Below are 22807 nucleotides of genomic sequence, written 5' to 3' on the forward strand. Positions count from 1 at the left end.
GCCTAATATGTCGCCCTACTCCCTGCTTTTCCTCTAATTATGCGACATCAGTAAATGGGTTTGTGTGTGGAGAAAGCAAAGGAAACGAGCATCAGGCCTGGGTTTTGGCCGCCCTCCCTTTCCCTGCCTCCTGCCTAATCTATAAATCTGTAAATGAGCATACCTTCCAAGAAGCAGAAGAATCGGTCACAATTTGTCAGAAAACAACTATTTACTAACTTATTCCAGAAGTACTAATCTCTGTTTAATATATTATTGATTTTCTAAACTGTTAGTGTGGTTTATAATCACATTGACCTACATGGTACCATGCTTTACATCAATTAATACCTAGTTTATTAAAACATGAATGTGTGCCATAGACAGTTAACTGACAAACTGATTGTGTGTATGAAAGAGACTTAGAAGAAATTTCCTAATGAACATTAAGTTTTTTTTAGATCAAGTCCCACATGGGGCTCCGTGCTGGGTGTGGAACCTGATTAAAATTCTCTCTCTCCCTCTGCCCCTTCCCACCCTTCTCTCTCTCTCAAAAAAAAAAAAAAAAAAAAAAAAAAAGGTTTTTTTAATGGCTTATGGGAGCTCTGTAGTACATCCCAGACTCTTACCATCTTTCTCTTTTCTTCCTAGAAGAAACAAGCCAGTACTATGCAAGTATGAAGCACCTCTGGGCTTCGTGATATAATCCAAAATTAACTTTTGGAAAGTGTGTGCATAATTAAGTAAACATCACTGCTTAAGGAATGTTTGTGTGCACACATGCACACACATACATGCAGAGAACTTGAGAATAGGCTAAAGAAAAGACTTTTTTTTTTAAGATTTTATTTATTTTTGTGGGAGAGAGAGAGAGAGCGTGAGCACAAGCAGGGGGAGGGGCAGCAGGAGAAGCAGACTCCCCGCTGAGCAGGGAGCCCAATGTGGGGCTTGATCCCAGGACCTCGGGATCATGACCTGAGCCAAAGGCAGACTTAACCTACTGAGCCACCCAGGCGCCCCAAGAAAAGAGTTCTAAACTATGTAAGAATACTAAATGTTGCTCCACTGTTGGTAAAGGATAAGATTCATGTCTATTCTTTTAGAGGAAGTATCTTAGTCTACTGGGGCTCCCATAACAAAATACCACAGACTGGGTGGCTTAAACAACATGAATTTATTTTCTCACAGTTCTGGAGACTACAAGTCCAAGATCAAGATGCCATTAGGGTTGGTTTCTGGTGAGGCATCTGTGTCCTCATGTGGTCTTCCCTCCATGCATGGACAGAGAGAGAGAGAGGTAAAGAGAACATGCTCTGGTATCTCTTCCTCTTCTTATAAAGACACCACTCCTATTGGATGAGAGCCCCACTCTTATGACCTTATTTAACCTTAATTATGTCCTTAAAGGTCCCTTCTCCAAATATAGTCACACTTGGGATTAGGACTTCAACATATGAATTGGCAGGGGGGGGGGTGGGCACAGTTCAGTCCACAGCGGGGAGGTAGCATGGCATACAGAAAGTCCTGGACATGGGAATCTTTTTGACCTGGTTTTGAGTACCATTGATTCCAGTTGTGTGGCTTTAGACAAGTTGCTTCATCTCTTTGTGCCACAGTTTCCTCATCTGCCTACCTTGCATGTTGTGAGCCTTTAACAGATATAAACTAAATTTTCATCTTTTGTTTCAAGCAATTTCATTATAAGGACTTTACTTACTCTTAATACAACTTGTTAAAAACTATTATAATAGAGTTCTCTTTTATTCTCTGTGTGTATTTTGTTGTGTTCTTATTGGAGGTGTGTGGTTTATTTCAATTTAGTCGTAAGCTCTTTGAGGACAGGGAACATTACATCTTGTTTATCTTTTTATCAGGCACCTAGCGTAGTATATTTTACACAGTAGACATTTAAGCAGGTCATGATAATTTGGTTGGTTTCAAAGTTTTGGCACCTGCCCTCTTGATTTGGGGGCTGTTTTCTCTACCCCTACACCTCCTTCAAGCATGGCCCTATTAATTAATTTTAGTGTATCATATGGGATTTCTGCAGTGCTTCAATTAATAATTAATGGTTGATGTTTATGCATTATTTCCCACCTCATTCTAGGAAATAGTTGTCAATATATGTTAAGTTTTGAAACAAAAAGGTTCACTTGTGTTGGTGTCAGCAGCTAAACTCAAGTCAATCCATTTTCAACAAAGTTCCCAAAAAGGAGGCACAGACTATTAAGTTTAACTTACTTATATTAGTTACCACACAGTAGTATTTTACCCATTTTTATAAAAGGTCTCTGTAAAATCTTTCAAGCCATTGTTATTTATAAATTACATCTGAAGACCATGATTTTCAGGAAAGGAATATGTGGACGTGATTGTGTGTCATTAATAATTTGAAGAAATAGCCAATAGTATTTATTACTGCTAAAAGAAAGGAGAAGACATATTACTTCAAGGAGCTTATGGTCCAGTCTGGGTGACAGAATCTAAGGTGATGTAACAAATGAAAATGTAATAGTCTAGTCAGGATTCAGAAGAGAGCACTATTTGACCTCATCAAGATTATAAGTCACCAAAAAGAAGGGATCAACCTACATTTTCTTGCATCTTCCACCATAACTGTTTCAGTGCCAAACATAATTAGTGTTCAGTAGACCTTTATTCCATGAATAAGCTAACCAGTTTCTTGATCCACATTGGAAAATTTTTTGACAAACATTCAGCTTCTGTCATTTTTTCTTCGTGATTCCAGATGATAAAGATTGTGGATATAAATAAAACAATATTTAAATGACTTGCACTGTCAAATATATGTATTATATATGTATTTTAGTACATGACTCAAGCTACACTTTTTTTTTTTTTTTTTAAAGATTTTATTTATTTATTCAACAGAGATAGAGACAGCCAGCGAGAGAGGGAACACAAGCAGGGGAAGTGGGAGAGGAAGAAGCAGGCTCATAGTGGAAGAGCCTGATGTGGGGCTCGATCCCGGATCGCCGGGATCATGCCCTGAGCCGAAGGCAGACGCTTAACCGCTGTGCCACCCAGGCACCCCCTAAGCTACACTTCTTTTATTAATAATGCAATAATAGTGCAATTTTTCATATATAATCAAGTTAATTAAATGTTTAACAGCGTCACTCATTTCTAAACTTCTCTGTAGCTTCCAGCTTAGTTTATCTTCTTAAGATCTGGGTGTAAACGGCTAAATTGTGCAGTCCCAGGGTTCTGCCAGGAGCTAATCTCAGGTATATTTCACACAACCACATGCCCCTCTATCGGCTAACTTTTTTCTTGACTTCTTCCTGTGAGTGTGAATGGTACTGCCAGTCCCCCGTCCTCATCCTAGCCACACTGGTCAACAATATCATTCATTTTCTACCTCTGTCTTTTCCTTTTCCTTTTCCTCCCCCCTCAAACACAAGCAATGGTTAGGATATGAGGAGTTCAGAGTCTGGCTTGATTGTTTGTTCTTTCAGTTTCCATTGCTTCTAGTTCAAATTATCATTACCTCTTACCTACCCCTAAGTGATCTTCTGGTCACCAGTTTCTCTTTGTTCCAGATACTAGCTTAGATTTCTCTGTCACTCAATATCTATATAAGTATGACCTTGATTCCGCCTTGGTGATGGAATCTCCTACCTCCGTTCATGCCCCAACAGTCTTTTGCTTACCCTATCCACATACTTGGTATGTCGCCTTCTTACCATTTCCACATACCTAAAGTGTGTGTCTTTTTTAATCCTGTCAAAAGCCTTTGTTTTCATAAAGTATTTCTTCTTTAAGCTCCTAGAATACCTCAAATGCACCATTCTAGTAACATTTATCACAGGCTTCCTATAACAATGGTTACTGCTATTTTTAAACCTCTTTTAGGTCATAAGCTGTATTTGATTTATATGGTGTCTAATCTCATGCTTTATGCCTAAATTTCATCATTACTGGCTTATACCCAGGGAGTTTAAAAAGGAAGAAAGTTTAAACCATCATAGGTTTATGGAAGAAATACAGTAAATACACAAATGTAACAAAGTTTGGGAACACAAGAAGTTTGGAACACAAAAAGGCAAAATCATATATTCAGGTATCGTGTATTAGAATATCAGGCAAAATCCTGTATTGCTGTGTTTCTTAAACAGAAAGATTCTTAAACTTTCCTAGAAACCACAATCATTAGAGAAACTTAAAGATAGATAGAAAAATAGAGATATTATATGTGTTCATCAAACCATTTTGTTGTCCCACCTTTTGCATTGAAGATATTACCGGCCTGCTCATAGGGGAATTCAGTACGCATGGCTTGAAACAATGGCTCAGTGGGTTAGGCTACATAATCTTCTTTTCAAACCCCAACTTAATTGAATTTATAAATATCAGTCCCTAAAATTTACCTGGGGAAAACATTTTATCATTGCATTAAGAAAGTGGTGGGGTACCGGCGTGGCTCAGTCGGTTGAGGAGCCGACTCTTGATTTCAGCTCAGGTAATGATCTCAGTGTCATGAGCTCTAGCCCTAGGTGAGGCTCCAAGATCAGCAGGGAGTCGGCTGGAGATTCTCTCTCTCTCTCTCTCATTCTCTCTCCCTCTCTGTCTGCCCCTCCCCCCACGCATACATTCTTTTTCTTTCAAATGAATTAATTAAAAAAAAAGAGAAAGTAGTATATTTTTCTTCCTATTTATCAGAAATACTATAAAATACCAGTTATTAAAGAAAAAAGTGGGGTGCCTGGGTGGTGAGGTCCGCTAAGGGTCATGATCACAGGGTCATGAGATTGAGCCCCACATCGGGCTCCGTGTTCAGCACAGAGTCTGCTTGAGACTTTCTCTCCTTCTCCCTCTGCACTCTCTCTTTTCCCCTTACACTCTTTTTCAAATACATAAATCTTAAAAAAAAATTAAAATGTAACTAATTTTCTAAAGCACGTATAGTATGAAACAGAAGAACGGAAGTAATTACTTTGGTTAGGCAAAAAACAAAATCTTGACTGGGTCAAGATTTCAAAAAGTTCAGTTACAGAATAGTTGACTCATCAGATGCTCCAAGATAAAAAGAGTCAATACTAATATAAATAATTGCATTAAGAAATAAAGTGAGGAGAAAGTGCAGGTCTTCTGTACAGAATAATTCTAATTAATAAGTGAAGAAGGAATGAGGGAAATAGAAAATCACCATTAGGCAATCATCACAGTAAGAATTGGTACAGGCAAGAAGTGTTGATTGATGCTAAAATTAGTGGGAAAGTATGGTGAGAAACAAGATATTTGCATAGTCCCAAGAGCCTGTCCTCACAAGATATTTAATATCCGCAAAAGGAAAAAATAGCAACTTTTTGTTTTTATCTAAAGAAATATAACAGACATCACCTAATCAAGGAATCACATTTAACATCACCTGCAATGAGATACTTCAACATCATGAATCCTGTGATATGATTCACTGAGAACAAATTATTTCTTTGGGATCCTTGCCAAAAATACATAACCTCATTCTAATCATGAGGAAAAAACAGATAAATCCAAAGTGAGTAACATTCTGCAAAGTACTGACCAGGGCTTTTAAAAGTGTCAGTATCAGGGAAGGTGAGGAAAGAATAAGGAACTGACAAAAACTAAAGAGACATGGAATACTGAATGCAGTGTGGGGAGCTGTGCTGGATGGTGGACTCAAGAACATGACATTATCGAGAAGACTAGCAAAATTCACATAAGGTCTGTGGTTTAGTTGATGGTATTGTGTTTACATTAATGTTCTGGTTTTGATAATTTGCATTATGGTTATGTAAGAGGTTAACATTAGAAGAAGCTGAGTGAACGGTATACAGGAACTCTGTGCTATTTTTTGCAACTTTGTTGCTTCAGATAGACACTGCTTTTAGTGTCAGTGACAGAACATACATATAGAAATAAGGAATCATTGGTTTGTGATACGGATGTGTAATAAGCATTTTCTCTCTCTTCAAACAGATTGTAGGCAAATGTGTTTTCTCAACGCAAAGGTTCATACAGAGATGGGAAAAAAAAAAACCAAAAACAAGTGCTAAGAGCTCAGTTCTCCAAATAAAAGAGATGTATCACAGAAATACGAGGCAGCATGGCTTCATTGATCATTTGTCTACCTGGGATATCAGAATGTTTGTCTAGTACAACATAGATACTACGCTATATATGTTATCATGTAACAACGTAGAACATACGATGTCTGTGTTCTTACAGGCTATTTATTTCTGCTGAATAACTTGTAGCAGGGCTGTTAACAGAAAAATGAAGCTGCTTTTGGTGATGAAAATTGCTTTCCAGTGACTGATTGCACCGATCAGTCTTCTGAAGGGGAAATCAAGAGTAAAATGGCGCATAGTTCCATAACAGTGCAGTGCACATGAAGCTAAGTACCTCATGCAGAACACAAAAAAGCAACTGTTGAGAAAATGTTGTGGGACAAGTAAGTTTGGGAAGCACTTCTAATTTGAAAATTCTCCCTGAATTTTTGGGACACCAAAGGTTATCAGAAGTAGAGAAACTGACTTTACTCTTTTCCATTCTATTTCTCAAGTGTATTTTATCACAGATTCTTTTTTTTCTTCATCAAACACCATGTAACATGTCCGGAGACCTATGTGTTCTGAGGATCTTGGGTGAGAAACGCTAATGTAAAGAAGGACCAGTCCCTGAAGGGGTGGTATGACCAGTGTTACATTTAGGACAAGGAATCCTGCAGAAGTGTGTCAGATAACGTGGAGAGGAAACGAGCAGGAGGCAGGGAGACCAAGTGTGAGCAGGGAGGCTGGTGGCGACAAGAAAAAGATTAGTAGTGCAGAGAAAACCAAGTGAGAACACACAAGGTGTGAAGACATTAGCTGGACAACTCTCTCCTATTTATAAAACAACTGGCATTAAATAGACCTTTTTATATGTGGAATTTCTGTTGTCAGGTCTTGGACTACTATTTGCCATAGCCCTGTATTACTTTTTTAAAATTTACTTTGGTTTATTTATTTTACCTGAATGTATATAAGATGTATTTTCCTATTTTATCTGAATGATGTATTTCTGATGGTACCTGTTCAAGAATTTAGCCAGTGGTCCCTGAAAAAAAGCAAATGACAGGCATAAAGAAGAGGATCTACAATTAAAAATATATTCTTAAATTCTTTATACCTAATTTCTGACCAGTGGCTAAGGAAATATCAACCTGTAAAGAATTCTTCCACACACCCTGTTCTTCCCTCACCCCACCTGCCCCAAATAGCTAAGCCTGTTTGACTCCTTGTTTCCAGGAGACAAAAGTGAGAATTTTTGTCCTCAGCGCACTTTCTGGAAGCAGTTATTATGTACCATGGATCTGAAATTGCATTTAGATGAATTTTTCATCAAGAGGCCGGGGGAGAAAAATGCCACATCTGGTTGGAAGTTTCTAGTTTTCCAATGATAGGCGACATTCATTTCTATATTCAAGTTTTAGTGTCAGTGAGTTAGTTTGAAAGGTTTATCTAAACCCATCAAACTTGTTTGAACTATATCCATTACTTAAAATCTGTCTAAAATTAATAACAGAATATTCTAAGCTTTGGTAACAGGTAATGCTCTGGAACTTTTGCTACCCCTGTGCCTAACAGTTCTCTGCCATGGCACTCACTCCAGCTTGAGTGCTGTAGATTTGTTCTGTTTTTACTTGAAAGCAAATCTGAATAAGAAATGGCAGTTGCATTTTAATTTAAGGTAACATTTAGAAATGATATAGAAAACTTGCATAATGAGAAAATAGGTTTCTAAGTCTAAGTCATTGGGACACTTGTTTTTTTTTTACCTTTTTCATGTTTGAAACAGGTTCTTAATAACATGGTATCAATCTGTTACAAGGCATTTATAAATGGCACTGCATAGAATTATTTACATGTCTCCTGAATGTGATAAAGGACACTTTTTATAAGAAATTATTATAGAAAAGGCAATGCGATTATTCATTGACTATTAATAAATAGCATATTTATCAGTGTTTCTTTATATTAAAGTAGCATATAAGTAGATATTTAATATTGAAAAAAGTCCACTGAAATAAGAATTTTTCCAGATTCTCAACTCCAGACTAAAGTAGTTGAATTTTTACCTTTTAAAAATTCTACTTGTAAGTATGAATGTAGATAAAATGAACGTGTTTGAACGTTATAAGATATCCAGCCTCTAGAGTACAAAAAGAGCTCTGTGAGAATATAAGTGAGGTAGAAAAATATTTAAATTACGTTGTACACTATAATTCTAAAGCACACTCTACAATTCTTAGCCAGGCAAGTGTCTTTAAATATTTATTTGAAGATGTTGCTATTTAGTATATTTATGCCATCTTCTGGCAGTGGTCCCTTAAGCTAGGAATATTCAAATTCACAGGCTCTGGTAGCAACAGATAATTTGGTATTTCCACACAGAATGTTAGCCAACGTTCTTTAGATCGTATGGAGTGCTGTAAAACCAGAATGAGGCCACAATAGTGGCTCTCCTTAGTAAACAGAAATAGGGTGGTTCTAGAAAATCATTGTTCTTTTAGTCCGCTAGCCCCAATATACCAAAATAGACGCTAAACCGTCAAAAAAAAAACAAAAAACACCTGTAAAAATTAAACATTTGGAAATACCAAGCGTTTATGAAGAGCTGGAGCAATCAAAACTATTTCACACAGTGCTGGTGGAAGTGTAAGTTGGGAAACAGTTTGGTACCCTCCAATAAAAGTAAACAGGAGCACACTTTATGATCTGCAATCCCACTCCTTCGTACATAACACTTACACATATGCACTAAGCATTGCTTACAGAATGTTCTTAGCAGCACTGTTCTTAAAGGCAAGAAATGGAATCAGTCCAAATGGCCTTTCGTAGGAGAATGGACAAATATTCATTGTATGAATAAGCACTGGAATATTATACAACAGAAAACGTGAATGAACAGCTGCATGCATCAATATGGATGAAGTTCAAAAAAGTCACATAAAAAGACATGTTGGGGCACCTGTTGGTTAATCATCTGACTGTTGGTTTTGGCTCAGGTCATGATCTCAGGGTTGTGGGATCTAGCTCTGCGTGGGCTCCCAGCTCTGCTTGGGGGCTCTGCTTGTCCCTCTGCCTCTCCCCCTTCTTGGGTGCGCTCTCTCTCTCTCACTCTCTCAAATAAATAAAATATTTAAAAGAAAGACATGCTCTGGGATTATATTCATAAAGCACCAAATGAGGTAAAACTAAATAGCAAAGTGTTTATGTATTAAAAATAGAAAATAAAAACAAAAGAATAAGTAATATAAATTTTTGAACTATGAGTATATCTAAATTGAAGAGAGGAAGGGGAGATGAGTAAGGAGCATACAGGGGGTTGTGAGGTACTGGTAATATTTTACCCTAATTTTGGTGTTGGGTACACAACCACTTATATAATTATTACTTATTAATTGATGTACCCCTTTTTGTAAGTATGGTAGTTTTCAAAATAAAAAATGTGATTGTGAAGCAAATGAGTTTAGGCTTGGCAGTTTGCTCAGAGGCAGACTCTGTCAGATGTGGACTTGTTTCTCTAGAGTGGTAGAAATCATTTACAATATTTATGGTAATTTGGACATAATACTCTCTAAGGACCTACCTACGCCAACTTGGTTTTAATGCATAATTTCTTTATGCACTGTTGAATTTGATTTATTGATATTTGTTGAGGATGTTTGCATCTATGTTCATGAGAAAAGTTAGTCTGTTTTCTTGTAATGTCTTTGTCAGATTTTGGTATTAGGATAATGCATAAGTTAAGAAGTGTTTCCTCAGCTTCTGTCTTCTGAAAGAGATTGTGGAGAATTGATATAATTTATTCATAAAATGTTTGGTAAATTTCACCAGTGAACCCATTTGGATCTGGGGCTTTCTGTCTTGGAAGGTTATTAATTATTGATTCAACTTCTTTAATAGACATAGGCCTATTGGGGTTATCTATTCCATTATTTTTAAATAGAAAAAGAACTCAGATACTGAGGAGTCACATTGGATTTAGACTCTATCTAGATTTTTTTCAGATTTTTTGTAAGTTTTATTTTTGCTTTTCCCACATTTAATTTGACAGGTTTTTTTTTTTAATTGTCTCATCTTTATGGAATCACACCAAAGTATTCAACCTAGCTTTCATATAAGCTGCTCTCTCTTATATTGTTTGTGTTGCTTTTTTAAAAGATTTTATTTATTTATATGAGAGAGGGAGAGCAGGGGCAGGAGGAGAGGGAGAAGGAGAAGTAGACTCCCCGCAGAGCAGGGAACTGGATGTGGGATTCGATCCCAGGACCCTGAGATCATGACTTGAGCCGAAGGCAGACACTCAACGGACTGAGCCACCCAGGCGCCCCTGTATTGCTTTTAAAAAGTGATTAAATTATACAATTATCAGAACATGTGTAATACTATAAACAGGTATCATAACAAACACAGATCATTCTTGGTAAACATCCATCTCTGCATGGAGTGGGCCTACAGTAGAGTAGCCTATGAGCTCTGAGTCTTGAGTATGCCCTGGGCATCAGTTGGCTTGCTTTACAGAGACCTTGGAGAGCACTGGTTAATTTGGTGAATTGCTTGAGTAGATGCGGATTTGTTAAATGAGCTCCTGAGTTATCAAATAACATATGAAGTATTGTGGTATAAAAGAAATCTGAACTAGAAAGTACAGGTGGCCTGCCCTTTATGCTCTCTCCCTGAATCTTGTAGGACTTCAGTTTATTTCCTTGTACAGTAGTGATAACAACCATACCCACTGAAGAGATGTTCTGGACTAGGGAATCACTTGGGATTCCTGGGGGGATGGTAAAGGAAAACGGAGAGGAAAACACATTTATAGTGCATGTAAAGAGCTTTGCATCCATTATGCAATACAGTATTATCTTTAGACTGCCTACGTCTAAGGTCCTTATTTTAATCAATGCAAATGAAAAGGCTACTTCTGTAAAACAGGATTATTTTTACCACACAGCAGATGGCCACAAATAACGACGTTTTTAAACTGATTATAGCAAAAATAAATTTTTTAAAAGTCCTACATGCCAGATGTCTTCATTCAAGACATCAACTTGCTTCTCTTAAAATGAAGACTGTCTCTAAAATATAAAAAAAGTTATTCCATGACAATCATGAGCATAAGCAATGCACATTAATTCAGTTTATAGAAAATAATGTGCCCCCCTCTGAGGCACACACAGAATATTGAAACATATGACCAGAAGAGTGTTCAAAGATTGGAATGAAAGTGACAGTGAATTGGTAAAAACATTCAAACCATTAACAAAATGTTTCAGTAGGCACTGAAGAGAATAATGTATCAAAGAAATATACGTATCTGTATATGTTTATGATTCTGCTATATCTTTCTTTCTTTTTTAAAATTTGTGATATCTTGTCAAGTAATAATAAAGCATTATCAGAAATCACACTTTCACTTCACTCCAAGGCAGTAGTCAAAACATAGAACTCTGGTGTTGAAAAATTGCTCCCTGCAAGGTTTACCACCTTGTCTCTCAGTCTTAATTGTCAACTCTAATAATCAGTAAGTTTTATTTCTCTTTTACTTTTTTTTAAGTAGGCTCCATGCCCAGCATGGAGCCCAATGCAGGGCTTGAACTCACAGCCCTGAGGTCAAGACCTGAGCTGAGATCAAGAGTTGGGTGCTTAACCGACTGAACCACCCAGGCACCCCTCTCTTTTACTTTTTATGTGACCTACCAACTATTTATATAAATTGAGCTTTTATAATTTTATTTAAAGTAAACTTTACTTGTCTTTTACCTTAATTCTCTCTCCATTACCCAGTGATCTGGATTCCGTTCAGAATAACTTTTCCACCCAATAAGCTGGGGAGATGGGAGCTACCCTAAGATGCTGAGCCCCAGGGGAACATCTCTTGTGCAAGGTGAAACTGTGAAGTCCTATGTGCCATCCTTAACTTAAATGCCATGGCCTCCCACCATTCTTACTTAGTTCCCATAGATTTAGTTAAATGCTTCTCACTTTGTTGTAAGTCCTTTGATGGATCTCTGGAGACTGAGTAATTGTCTATGCCAATTTCACCAGCTTAAGAGATGTCTCTCCAGGCGTAAGATTTCCCCAAACTTCTCATACCACCATTCTGGAAGTTCCACCTCCCTCAGAATCTGAAAGATGGTTATTTGAGATACCCTTGGTAAGGCATCATTATTTATCTTCATCTGTCACATAGCTCTCAGGAGTGGGAGCATAACAAAACAAAACAAGGTGGATGAGAACCAATGAGTCTAGAATACACTGATGCCATTTAAGGCCCACAGTGCTGACTAATCATTGCCAGTGGCACCAAACTCAGTGACAGTCAGAGCCTGCTGAGAAGTGGGCATGAAAGAAACCCCATACACCTGGGCAGCAGGTAACGTGTTGAATGCTAGGGCAAAAAGTGGTGAGTTTTGATTTGCTTAGCAGCTGCTTTGATACCACTACTTGTAGTAGAAATTGAGCCCTGAGAGACCTGAGAAAATGATGTAGCCGATGTTTCTGAAACTAGAACTTGTACACGAATCACTGTGGATCCCGTTAAACTACACACTCTGATTCAGTAGGTTTGGGGAGAGGTCAGGGCTCTGAGTTTCTAGTGAACTCCCCGGTGATTCCAGCCCTGGTGGCATCCTTGGACCACACTTCGGAGTCGCAAGGATTGAGAGCACTGGGAATGGAATCTACTGAATGAACAGATGGGGAGAAGAGGGAGGGATGGGACCGACAGAGATGTGGGATAGATGCAGATCTCATGAGGTAAGTGAGACATGGAGGGCTTTACTTTTCGTAGTGTAGCACCGCTTACTTGTGACTTCTCAAGTAGTCCACAAGGTTAGTAATTCAAAACTATATAGTTCTGGGGGGGAGGACAGTCTTTTCATCAAATGGTGCTGGGAAAAGTAGATATCCACATGAAAAGAATGAAGCTAGACCCATACCTTGCATCACGAAAAAGAAGAAAAATGAATCAAAGACCTAAACTACAAAACTCAGTAGAAAATATAAAGGAAAGCTTCATGACACTGGATTTCTTAGATAGGACACCAAAAGCCCAGGCAACAAAAGTAAAAATATATAAACTGGCCTTCATCAAAACTAAAAGCTTTTGTGCATCAAAGGACACTATCATGAGAGTGAAAAAGCAACTGATAGAATGGGAGAAAATATTTGCAAATCATATATCTAATAAGGGATTACTATTCAGAATAAAGAACCCCTAAAACTCAACACAACACAATTTAAAAATGCGCAAAAAAACGAATAGACATTTCACAAAAGAAGATGAAAACTGGCTAATAAATACATAAAGAACTAAGTATCACTAATCATTAGGGAAATGCAAATCAAAACTATAGTGAGATACCACTTCCCATCCATTAGAATGGTTATTATAAAAAGCAAACAAAATAGAAAAGTGTTGGTGAGGATGTGAGAAATTGGAACCCTTGTGCATTGCTGGTGTGAAAGTAAAATGGTGAGTTACTGTGGAAAACAGTATAGTAGTTCCTCAAAAAACTGAAAATGGAAATAGCATATGATCCAGCAACCCCACTTCTGGGTATATACCCCAAATCATTAAAAGTAGAAACTTGAACAGATATTTGTATGCCCGTGTTCAAAGCAGCGAGATTCACAATAGCCAAAAGGTGGAAACAACCCACATGTCCACGGACAGGTAAGTGGTTAAACAAAATGTAGCATATATATGCAGTAGTCCCCCTTTATCACCAGTTTTGCTTTCCACCTTTTCAGTTACCTGCAGTCACCTGAAGCCTGGGAAGCAGATGGTCCTCCTGAGAAATTGGAAGAGGAGTAGTAGCCTAAAGTTATGTCTAAGTGCCCATGCAGTTTGCTTCTCTTCATCTCACCAGGTAGGCATTTTATCATCTCACATCATCACCAGAAGATGGGTGAGTACAGGGTAATATATTTTGAGAGAGAGACCACATTTGCATAACTTTTATTACAGTATATTGTTATAATTGTTCTCTTATTGTTGTTAATCTCTTACTGTGCCTAATTTATAAATTAAACTTTATCTTAGGTAGGTATGTATAGGAAAAAGCATGGTATATATAGGGTTTTGTACTAACCCTGGTTTCAGGGGTCTTGGAGGGAACCACCCAGCAGATAAGGGAGGACTACTATACAATGGAATATTTTTCAGCATTAAAAAGGAATGAAATTCTAATACATGCTATAACATGGGAAAATTTAAAAACATTATGCTAAGTGAAATAAGCCAGATGCAAAGAACAAATACTCTGTGATTACACTCGTATGAGGTGCATGAGAGGGAGGACCTATTTTTCCAGCGCCAGCCAGGAGAGGGGGGCGCTTGCTCCGAGCGCACCAGCCTCTGGGTTCAGAGAAGGGAACTGGGCGGGGAGGAGTGGCCGCACGCCAGCCTTTCGCTCCTGGAACAAGAGCCTGAGGCCAAGTGTGGGGTGCAAACAATTGTCCCTCCCCGCTGGGTGCCAGCCCTCCCGCCTCCTGCAGCCCCGGGAGCGGCTGGGCGGGGCGGAGCGAGCCCGGACAGAGTTTGTCACGGGGCTGGCTGCAAAGGTCCCCGGCGTGATCGGCGTCGCTGCGGCTGTGGAAGACCCCCACCCCGGCCGGTACCCCTTGCAGACCTACCTTTGCGGCGCGCGGCGGCTCCGCTGCTTCCCTCCAGAGGAGGTCCGGCTCACTGCTCTCCGGTCCCCCCTGGCGACCTCGCCTCCGGCGGGGCGGGCAGCTGCGGCGCCCGGGGCATGGCTTCGGCGGGCAGAGGCATGGAGGAGGTGCGCGTGTCGGTGGTGACCCCGCTGAAGCTGGTCGGGCTGGTGTGCATCTTCCTGGCGCTGTGTCTGGACCTGGGGGCCGTGCTGAGCCCGGCCTGGGTCACGGCCGACCACCAGTACTACCTGTCCCTGTGGGAGTCCTGCCGGAAACCCGCCAGCTTGGACAGCTGGCACTGCGATTCCACGCTCAGCAGCGGTGAGGACCCGGCGCGCCGCGACCCCTGCCTCCCACCCCGGACTGCCCCGTGCCCCACTGCCCGGACGGCCACCGCCTCTCTCCCCTCCTTCTGAGTCCCCTACCCTCGTCCGCCCCGCTCTGTCCTGGCCCTTGGCGGACCCTTGGGCTACAGCCGCCTCCCCGATCCCCAGCCCTCGTCTCTCCCCGGTCCTGGTCGCCAAACCCAATGCGACATCCCACGCCCTCTCCGTCCTCCCGTGGCCATTCCTCGGGCTCTGGAGTAACACGTATGCTGTTTGGGGTAATTGATATCATTTAAGGCGAGAACCGTGGGGCTGTGTTAAAAATGCGACGCCTTCCACACTCGTTAAAAAAGAGACAAGCAAAACCGCCCCAACTCCACCAAGACACCGGGTTCTCTGCTTGGTCTTCCCCACTCTCTTCTCCCTCCTCTCTCAAGGAGGAATTTGCCTGAGTTTACCTCTTAGTGCCCACGTTTCTGCCTGCTCTACTCCACTTTGTCTCGGTTTTCCCCAGGGAGTTTCGGTTTGGGTTTCCTTAAATTTCTGAAGGATTTGGAGAGTTGGAAGAGAGACAGGCGTAATTTCCTTTTCTTTTTTGGTGACACGTCGTTGGTTGTGAGTTGCCCTTCTTTCTCTCTCTCCAAATATCTCCTCTCTCCTCCGGATTTTTCTTTCTCTTCAAGAACTATTTACAAAAGCCTGGAACTTCATAGTTTATTCAGCCAACACTAAAAGCTGCAAACAGATCTCTACTGTGAGAGCTCCTGAGACAGAATTGATTCTTGAATTAGATCTTGGAGTGGAAACAAAAGTGCTATAAAGGACATTATTAGAATGATTGTTGAGTGCAAATAGGGATATTAAATAATATTGTACCAATGTTAATTTTCCTGATTTGATCATCAGTAGTGGTTAAGTAATTTTTTTTTTTTTTTTGGAAATACACAGTGAAATTTTCAGGAGTAGAGGCACAATATTTGCAGCTTACTAGAAAAAGTGTGGGAGGGAGAGAAAACATAAAGCAAATGTGGCAAAATGTAATTGGCAAATATGAGTAAACAGCATTTTTGCATTCTTAAAATTTTCTTGTAAATTTTAAATTATTTACATTTTAAAGTTCAAAGTAATATTCACTGGTATAAAGTACTTTCACACAATGCATTTTGAACAAGTACTTGCCTTTCCTTTAAAGGAAATTAGGAGGAAAAGTCATTAGCTTTGTGCAAACTATAGAATATCTAAAACTTATATTCATTGAAAAAACAATATGAAGAAACAGATTTTGTGTATGTTTTAAAAACATGAGCCATATTGTGTTTAAACACTTCATGATATTTGGTATAGGTAGTGAAGGTTCTAAATAACATTTAGGTCACATTTGCAAATGGCACTTTATTCTCTTTAGAATATATAATAGCTTAGGATTGGTCTAGGAATATGGCTAGTTTAAGCAAAGCCATTTGTGTTAAAACACACACATATATACACATTGACCTGTATACTCACACAAAATCACGTGAAGCAGTACGAGAGTGACACACAAGATGTATTTGATTGTCTTCTAGCACATCTGACACCACTTGTTTAGCACCTAGTATTATTTTCATGGTCGGTTTGTTCATGGACTTTATATATGGACTATATATATGGACTATATATATATGGACTACCCCCGGTAATGTCATTACCAACTCCAGAGCAGTTCCACAGAATTTATACCGCTGCCTTTTGCGTTCCCATCCCTGCTCTCCTTGAACAGCATGCCATCTAGAGTAAAGAGGGAAGGAGGAGTATTCTTAGAGTGGGGAAGGGAGTTCAAATATGGATATGCCTTTTCTTTTGTACAAGGAGAGATTTTAAAACAGTGTCAGTATCTATTAGGTGCCTCCACACTTTCTCCCTGATAAGGCAGAGTCAGGTGATGCTATCTCTAACTTTCCCCGTCGGAGCCCCGAGTGAAACAAGCTTCCCCTGGCTAGGATGATCAGTGTCGGCTCAGCAGAGGCCTGTGGAAACAGGGCCCTCCAAGACAGAACAAGACTCGGGGAAGCGAGCCTGGCCTCCTGTCCACAGAGCGGTCTTAGTTAGATGCCCCTTCCCGAGTTCTTCACAAAGGTAATTTGTGATGGATCTGTACCTGACAGCAGCGCACAGTTCGGGAACGCAGACGGCAAACATACATCCAAAAGGTAGGCAAAGCTGTGAACGTTCCTTCAAAGTTGCCGAGATACTTACAGTTTTCTCAGTATTTTCAAAAGCTTCTCTTGCTTCTTCAAAGGTGCAGATTTCTTCTCTGCATTCACGATCAATGTTGCCCTGTCTTATTTCTTCAAAAAGCCCATTCGCTCTTGGGTAGCGTTTCAATACTGAATTGGCTTTTTCTCCTGTGAGGAAAACTAAGAAGAGATAATATCATAAGCATAAAATTATAAAATTGAAAAACATGTAGAAGCTTAATACCCAAGGTGAAAACTGCTAGGCGCTCTTTAGAAAACACAGCCAACATCCTAAACCTCTTCCCCTGAGTCCGCAACAAAGTAACATTTAGCTCCAAACCACCCCTGCTGTCTTCCTCCTCACGTGAGCATGTCCTTTCAGTAGCAGTTGCCCTGGGCAGGGACAAGGACATAATTCGTGGTTAGATTCAGACTGTAGCACATTCCTGCCAACCATCAGTGTTTAAAATAGTAATAGTGATCCACTACTTATACTAATTTTTTTTAATTTACAGATTTTATTTATTTATTAAAAAGAGAGAGAGAGGGAGTGCATAAACGTGGGGGAAGGGCAGTGGGAGAGGGAGAAGCAGACCCCCCTGCTGAGCAGGGAAGCCCAGTGTGGGGCTCGATCCCAGGACCCTGGGATCATGACCTGAATGGAAGGCAGATGCTTATCTGACTGAGCCACCCAGGTGCCTCCTTATACTTGGTGTTGTAAGTGGATTTCTCCAGGCATTCTGCTGTTGGACACCAGCAACCAAATCACAATCCAGTCTCCAGACTACCAGTCTTTGTCCCCCTGAAGAAAAATAAATAAAGCTCCAACTGACCTAGTAATATAAACCCAGAGAACCCTTACTTATATGAAAAGAGGAGCTGACAAAACAATATCAAGAAATTAAGGTGAATTTGCCCATAATTCATTCCAAGGAATACTAAAAGTAATTTTGTCCTGAATGTAGTTAAGTTCAATATATTGTGACACTTTAAAATATCTAACCCGGTTCCACTCTCCTTCTGAAAAAGGAAATGATTCTTCATGATATTTAGAGATATTACTATCAATGCACACCCAAGATATCCTATACAATAAAAAGGCAATAGCCAAGGGTGCCTGGGTGCTCAGTCAGTTAAGTGTCTGACTCTTGGTTTCAGCTCAGGTCATGATCTCATGGTCGTGAGATCAAGCCCACATAGGGCTCTGTGCTCAGCAGCAAGTCTGCTAGGGTTTCTCTCTCTCCCTCTGCCCCTCCCCCTGCTCGCTCTCTCTCTCTAAAACAAATAAATCTTTAAAAAAAAAAAAAGGGCAATAGCTATACACACACACTTATGGGGGAATTCTTTTTATTTTTCCATACAAGTACATTTAAGCTACAATTCAATTACATATTTCTAAAAATTCTTCCTGGGGCACCTGGGTGGCTCAGTCAGTTAAGTGTCTGCCTTCGGCCCAGGTCATGATCCCAGGGATCATGGATGCCCTGAGATGGAGCCCCGGGATGGAGCCCCGAGTCACATCGGGCTCCCAACTTAGTGGGGAGCCTGCTTCTCTCTCTGCCCCTCCCTCCTGCTCTGCTCTCTCTCTCTCTCTCAAATAAATAAATTTAAAAATAAAATAATAATTCTTCATACTTTGGAGGCATATATATATAATACCACCAGGATTTAGTCCCTCTTAATGTAAAGAGCTTAGAAAATTTCTTAATCTTATATAAGGACTTATATATAAATATCCTTATATAATCCTTATAACTTCTAAGATTAGAAAAGGCACATTACATGGGGTGCCTGGGTGGCGCTGTCGTTAATCGTCTGCTTTCGGCTCAGGGCGTGATCCCGGCGTTAAGGGATCGAGCCCCACATCAGGCTCCTCTGCTGGGAGCCTGCTTCTTCCTCTCCCACTCCCCCTACCTGTGTTCCCTCTCTTGCTGGCTGTCTCTCTGTCAAATAAATAAAATCTTAAAAAAAAAAAAAAAAAAGAAAAGGCACATTACAGACATTCCAAGATTTTTTTTAAAGTCTGTATTTTCCAAAGAATTTTTAAAAGTGTTCTTTTTTCAAAGAACATTTTGAAATAAATGAAAAACAAAAAATGAGTGCTTTTTAAAAAAAATGACGAGGATAGCAATGAATTTAAATTTTACTTCATTATAGAACTGTGTATTTCATATAATAGAAAGTGTAGATTTTTCACCTGGTATTTTTTTTTTTTTAGAGGGGGTGGGGAGGGACAAAAGGAGAGGAAGAGAGAGAATCTTAAGCAGGTTCCGTGCCCAGGGCAGAGCCTGACATAGGGCTCAATCTCATGACCTGAGCCAAAATCAAGAGTCAGATGCTCAACCAATTGAGCCATCCAGGCACCTTTCACCTAGTATTTTTTAAGTATCCAAATTAGAGTCAACTAGATGGCACTTGCACATGGTAACCAATGGTAGGCCCACAGTGACAGTTTCCATCTTTCCACACTTTATTCGTGTAGCCATCTAGAAAACAGACTTTGAGTGTGGCTGAGTAAGGGATCCAGCGAATTCTTTTCCCAAAAAGCAGTGCTAAACTGGACAAAATTGTCAAAAATAACTATTTTAGTACTACAAAAATTGATAAAAAGCATACAACAAATTGAGAATGTTTATTAAAAAAAAAAACCCTGGGAATTTGTGGCATTTGTAGCCTGAACTGCTCCTATGCTGCCTCCCTGTCCCCAGCTCTGTGGTATAGCAGTTGTACTAAGATGCAGCAGGCCATGAGGACCAATGGTGTGGCTGATGGAGAGGGTTGATTTGATATACAATTTGGAAAAAAATCTATGCTCAGGGGTAATATTGAAAACAAGAACTAACTCCATGGCAAACAATTGAGGAAGACCAGTATCACAGCTAACCTAGGGCTGCAGTATGGGCTGGTGTGAATTACAGATAGGGAAATCAGCCAAAAATTTAACAGATCTGGCAACAAGGCAGCCATCGTAGACTTTAATAAGCTACCACACAGCCCGCTATTTTGGAAGGTGTATGCATCTGTAAGGCTGCAAGGGCGTGTGCACTCTCTGGAAAGACCAGAGAGGGCCCCAGTTAGCTACTTGTCTCTGGCTAAATGTGAGACCTTGCATACCAAGGAAGTAAAAGCCACGGCAGACTTGTAAACTTCCTGAACTTTGAGTGACTTCCCCATTTTATGTATGCAGATCCATCAGCAAAGGCTGAAAGTCTTACTGGCTCAGGTTATGTTTGGACTGAATGTGTCCCTCCAAAATTCATATGTTAAAGCCCCAATCCCCAATGTGACTGGAATTGGAGATAAGATGTTTATGGAGGTGATTAAGGTTAAATGAGATCGTAAGTATGAAGCCCAATTATATAGGATTAGTGCCCTTATAAGAAGAGACACCTCTCCACCACATGAGGACACAGCAAGAAGACTGTCATCTATAAGCCAAGAGAAGAGACCGCAGTGAAACTTACTTGCCAATGCCTTGATCTTGGACTTCCCACCTTCAGAACTGTGAGCACTCCAGAATGGTGGCTTTGTTTAAGCCATCAGTTGATTGTATTTTGTTATCACAGCCCAAGCTAACTAAGACAGGGTGTTTAAGCACAAAATCTGGCCATTCAAGTGCTGACCGCTAAGCTAAGGTGACACACAGATGACCTGTAGTTAGCCAGGTTTAAAAATAAAAATAAGAATAAGAAAATGAGCAGAGACATCAGCAGCCACACACTATAAGGGATACTCTACAGGAGAAATCCAGGCAGAATCTGAAGATGCAAATATCCACTTTCCAAAAACAATTGTAAGAGGTACAAAGAGATAAGAATTTTTGACTAATACACAGGAAATAAAGCAATAAGTAGAAACTTTCTGAAGGAGCTTAAATAGACTCAGATGGCACAGATGTGAAAGGAGCTTTTATAAATATCTCCAGAAATAAAGGAAACAGTATTCAAAGATTAAAAGTTTGAATACAATGATTTGTCAAAGAAGAAAAATATAGAAAATATAAAAAAGAATAATCATGAAATTTTGAACTGCAAAAGTACAATAATTGAAATGAAAAGATTCCCTGGCGAGTCTTAACAGCAGAGGTGAGCTGGCAAAGAAAGAATCCATGAACTTGAAAGTAAATCATTGGAGATTCTATAATCTTAATCGGAAAACGAAAAAGTGAAAAATGAACCAAGACTCAGGCCAGTAGAACACCATCACGCTCATCAACATATGCATAATGAGAATGAGAGGAAAAAGAATAAAGGGGCAAAAAAGTATTGGAAGAAAGAATCTATATAAATTTCCCAATTTTTAAAAAGGATTTTATTTATTTGGGACTGAGAGAGAGCACAAGTGGGGCTCTGAAACAGAGGGAGAGAGAGAAGTAGACTCCCCATTGAGCAGGGAGCCTCATGCAGGGCTCGATCCCAGGACCCCAGGATCATGACCTGAGCCGAAGGCAGACGTTTAACGGATTGAACCACCCCGGCACCCCCATAAATTTCCCAAATTTGTGGATGAATACCTATAATTCAAAGTGATCAACCAAATCCAATTAGGAAAAACATAGAAATCTACCCCTAAATACATCACTTTTAAATTTCTGGAAGACAGAAACAATGAGAAAATCTTGAAAACAGCAAGAAAATATTCAGCACATAGAAGGGAACCAGAGTAAGAACTTAAGCTGCCTCCTCATTAAAAATAATAGAAGCCAGTGGCGCCTGGGTGGCTCAGTTGGTTGTCTGCCTTCTGCTCAGGTCATGATCCTGGCTTCCTGGGATGGAGCCTCAAGTCTGACTCTCTGCTCAGCGGGGAGTTTACTTTTCCCTCTCCCTTTGCCTCTCCCCCACTCATGCTCTGTCTCTTGTGCTCTCTCTCTCTCATCAAATAAATAGAAAATCTTTTTAAAAAGTAAATAATGGAGGCCAGAAGGCAGTGGGATATTCAAATTGTTGCAAGGAAAAAAAAATCAACCAAGAACACTAATATATTAAGCAAAATTATCATTTAAAAATGAAGGCAAAATAAAGATGTTCCTAGATAAATGAAGACTGATAAAAATCATTGCTAACAGCCTTGGCTTATAAAAAATCTAAAAGCATTCTTAAATCTGAAAGGAAATAACACCAGGCAGTTACTAGACTACACACAAAGAAATTGTTTTTAAAAAGAATTGCCTAAAGCAATAATTATTATAAACCACTGTATTGTTGGATTTATAACATATAGATGTATATTGCAATAATAGCACAATGGAGGATACAAAGAATGGAGCTATATTGGAACAAAGTTTCTATGTTTTACTGGAATGTATTCGTATTTTCTTTCTTTATTTTATTATTTCCTTAAGTAGTCTCTAGGCCCAATGTGGGGCTTGAACTCATGACCCCAAGATCAAGAGTCACATGCTCTACCCACTGAGCCAGCCAGGTGCCCCTGGAATGTATTAATATTAAGTTGAAGTAGATTGGGTAAAATACATATTGTAATTCCTAGACAAATCACTAAAAAATAACTTTAAAACCTAAGAAAGAAAAGCAACAAATGAATTAAAATGGTATAGTGGAGAATATCTATTTCATACAAATGAAGGGAGTAGAGGAAG

At 39.6% G+C, this 22807-nt stretch overlaps 1 protein-coding gene and 1 non-coding gene across 2 annotated transcripts; one reads left to right on the forward strand and one right to left on the reverse strand.

Moving 5' to 3' along the window:
* The first annotated feature begins 11534 nt into the window (after positions 1-11534).
* Positions 11535-11593, forward strand: LOC113266021 (U7 small nuclear RNA). Its single transcript, XR_003320224.1, has one exon. It is a non-coding gene; the product is annotated as a U7 small nuclear RNA (small nuclear RNA).
* Positions 11594-16850: 5257 nt separating this feature from the next.
* Positions 16851-17404, reverse strand: LOC113265850 (venom prothrombin activator vestarin-D2-like; the record flags this gene model as incomplete). The annotated part of the gene is made up of 1 exon (XM_026513284.4): positions 16851-17404. A coding segment is annotated over one exon (414 nt), but the record flags the coding sequence as incomplete, so codon positions are not given.
* Positions 17405-22807: the final 5403 nt, after the last annotated feature.

This window comes from Ursus arctos, chromosome X (genome assembly GCF_023065955.2).
Source record: "Ursus arctos isolate Adak ecotype North America chromosome X, UrsArc2.0, whole genome shotgun sequence".
NCBI classification, from domain to species: Eukaryota; Metazoa; Chordata; class Mammalia; order Carnivora; family Ursidae; genus Ursus; species Ursus arctos.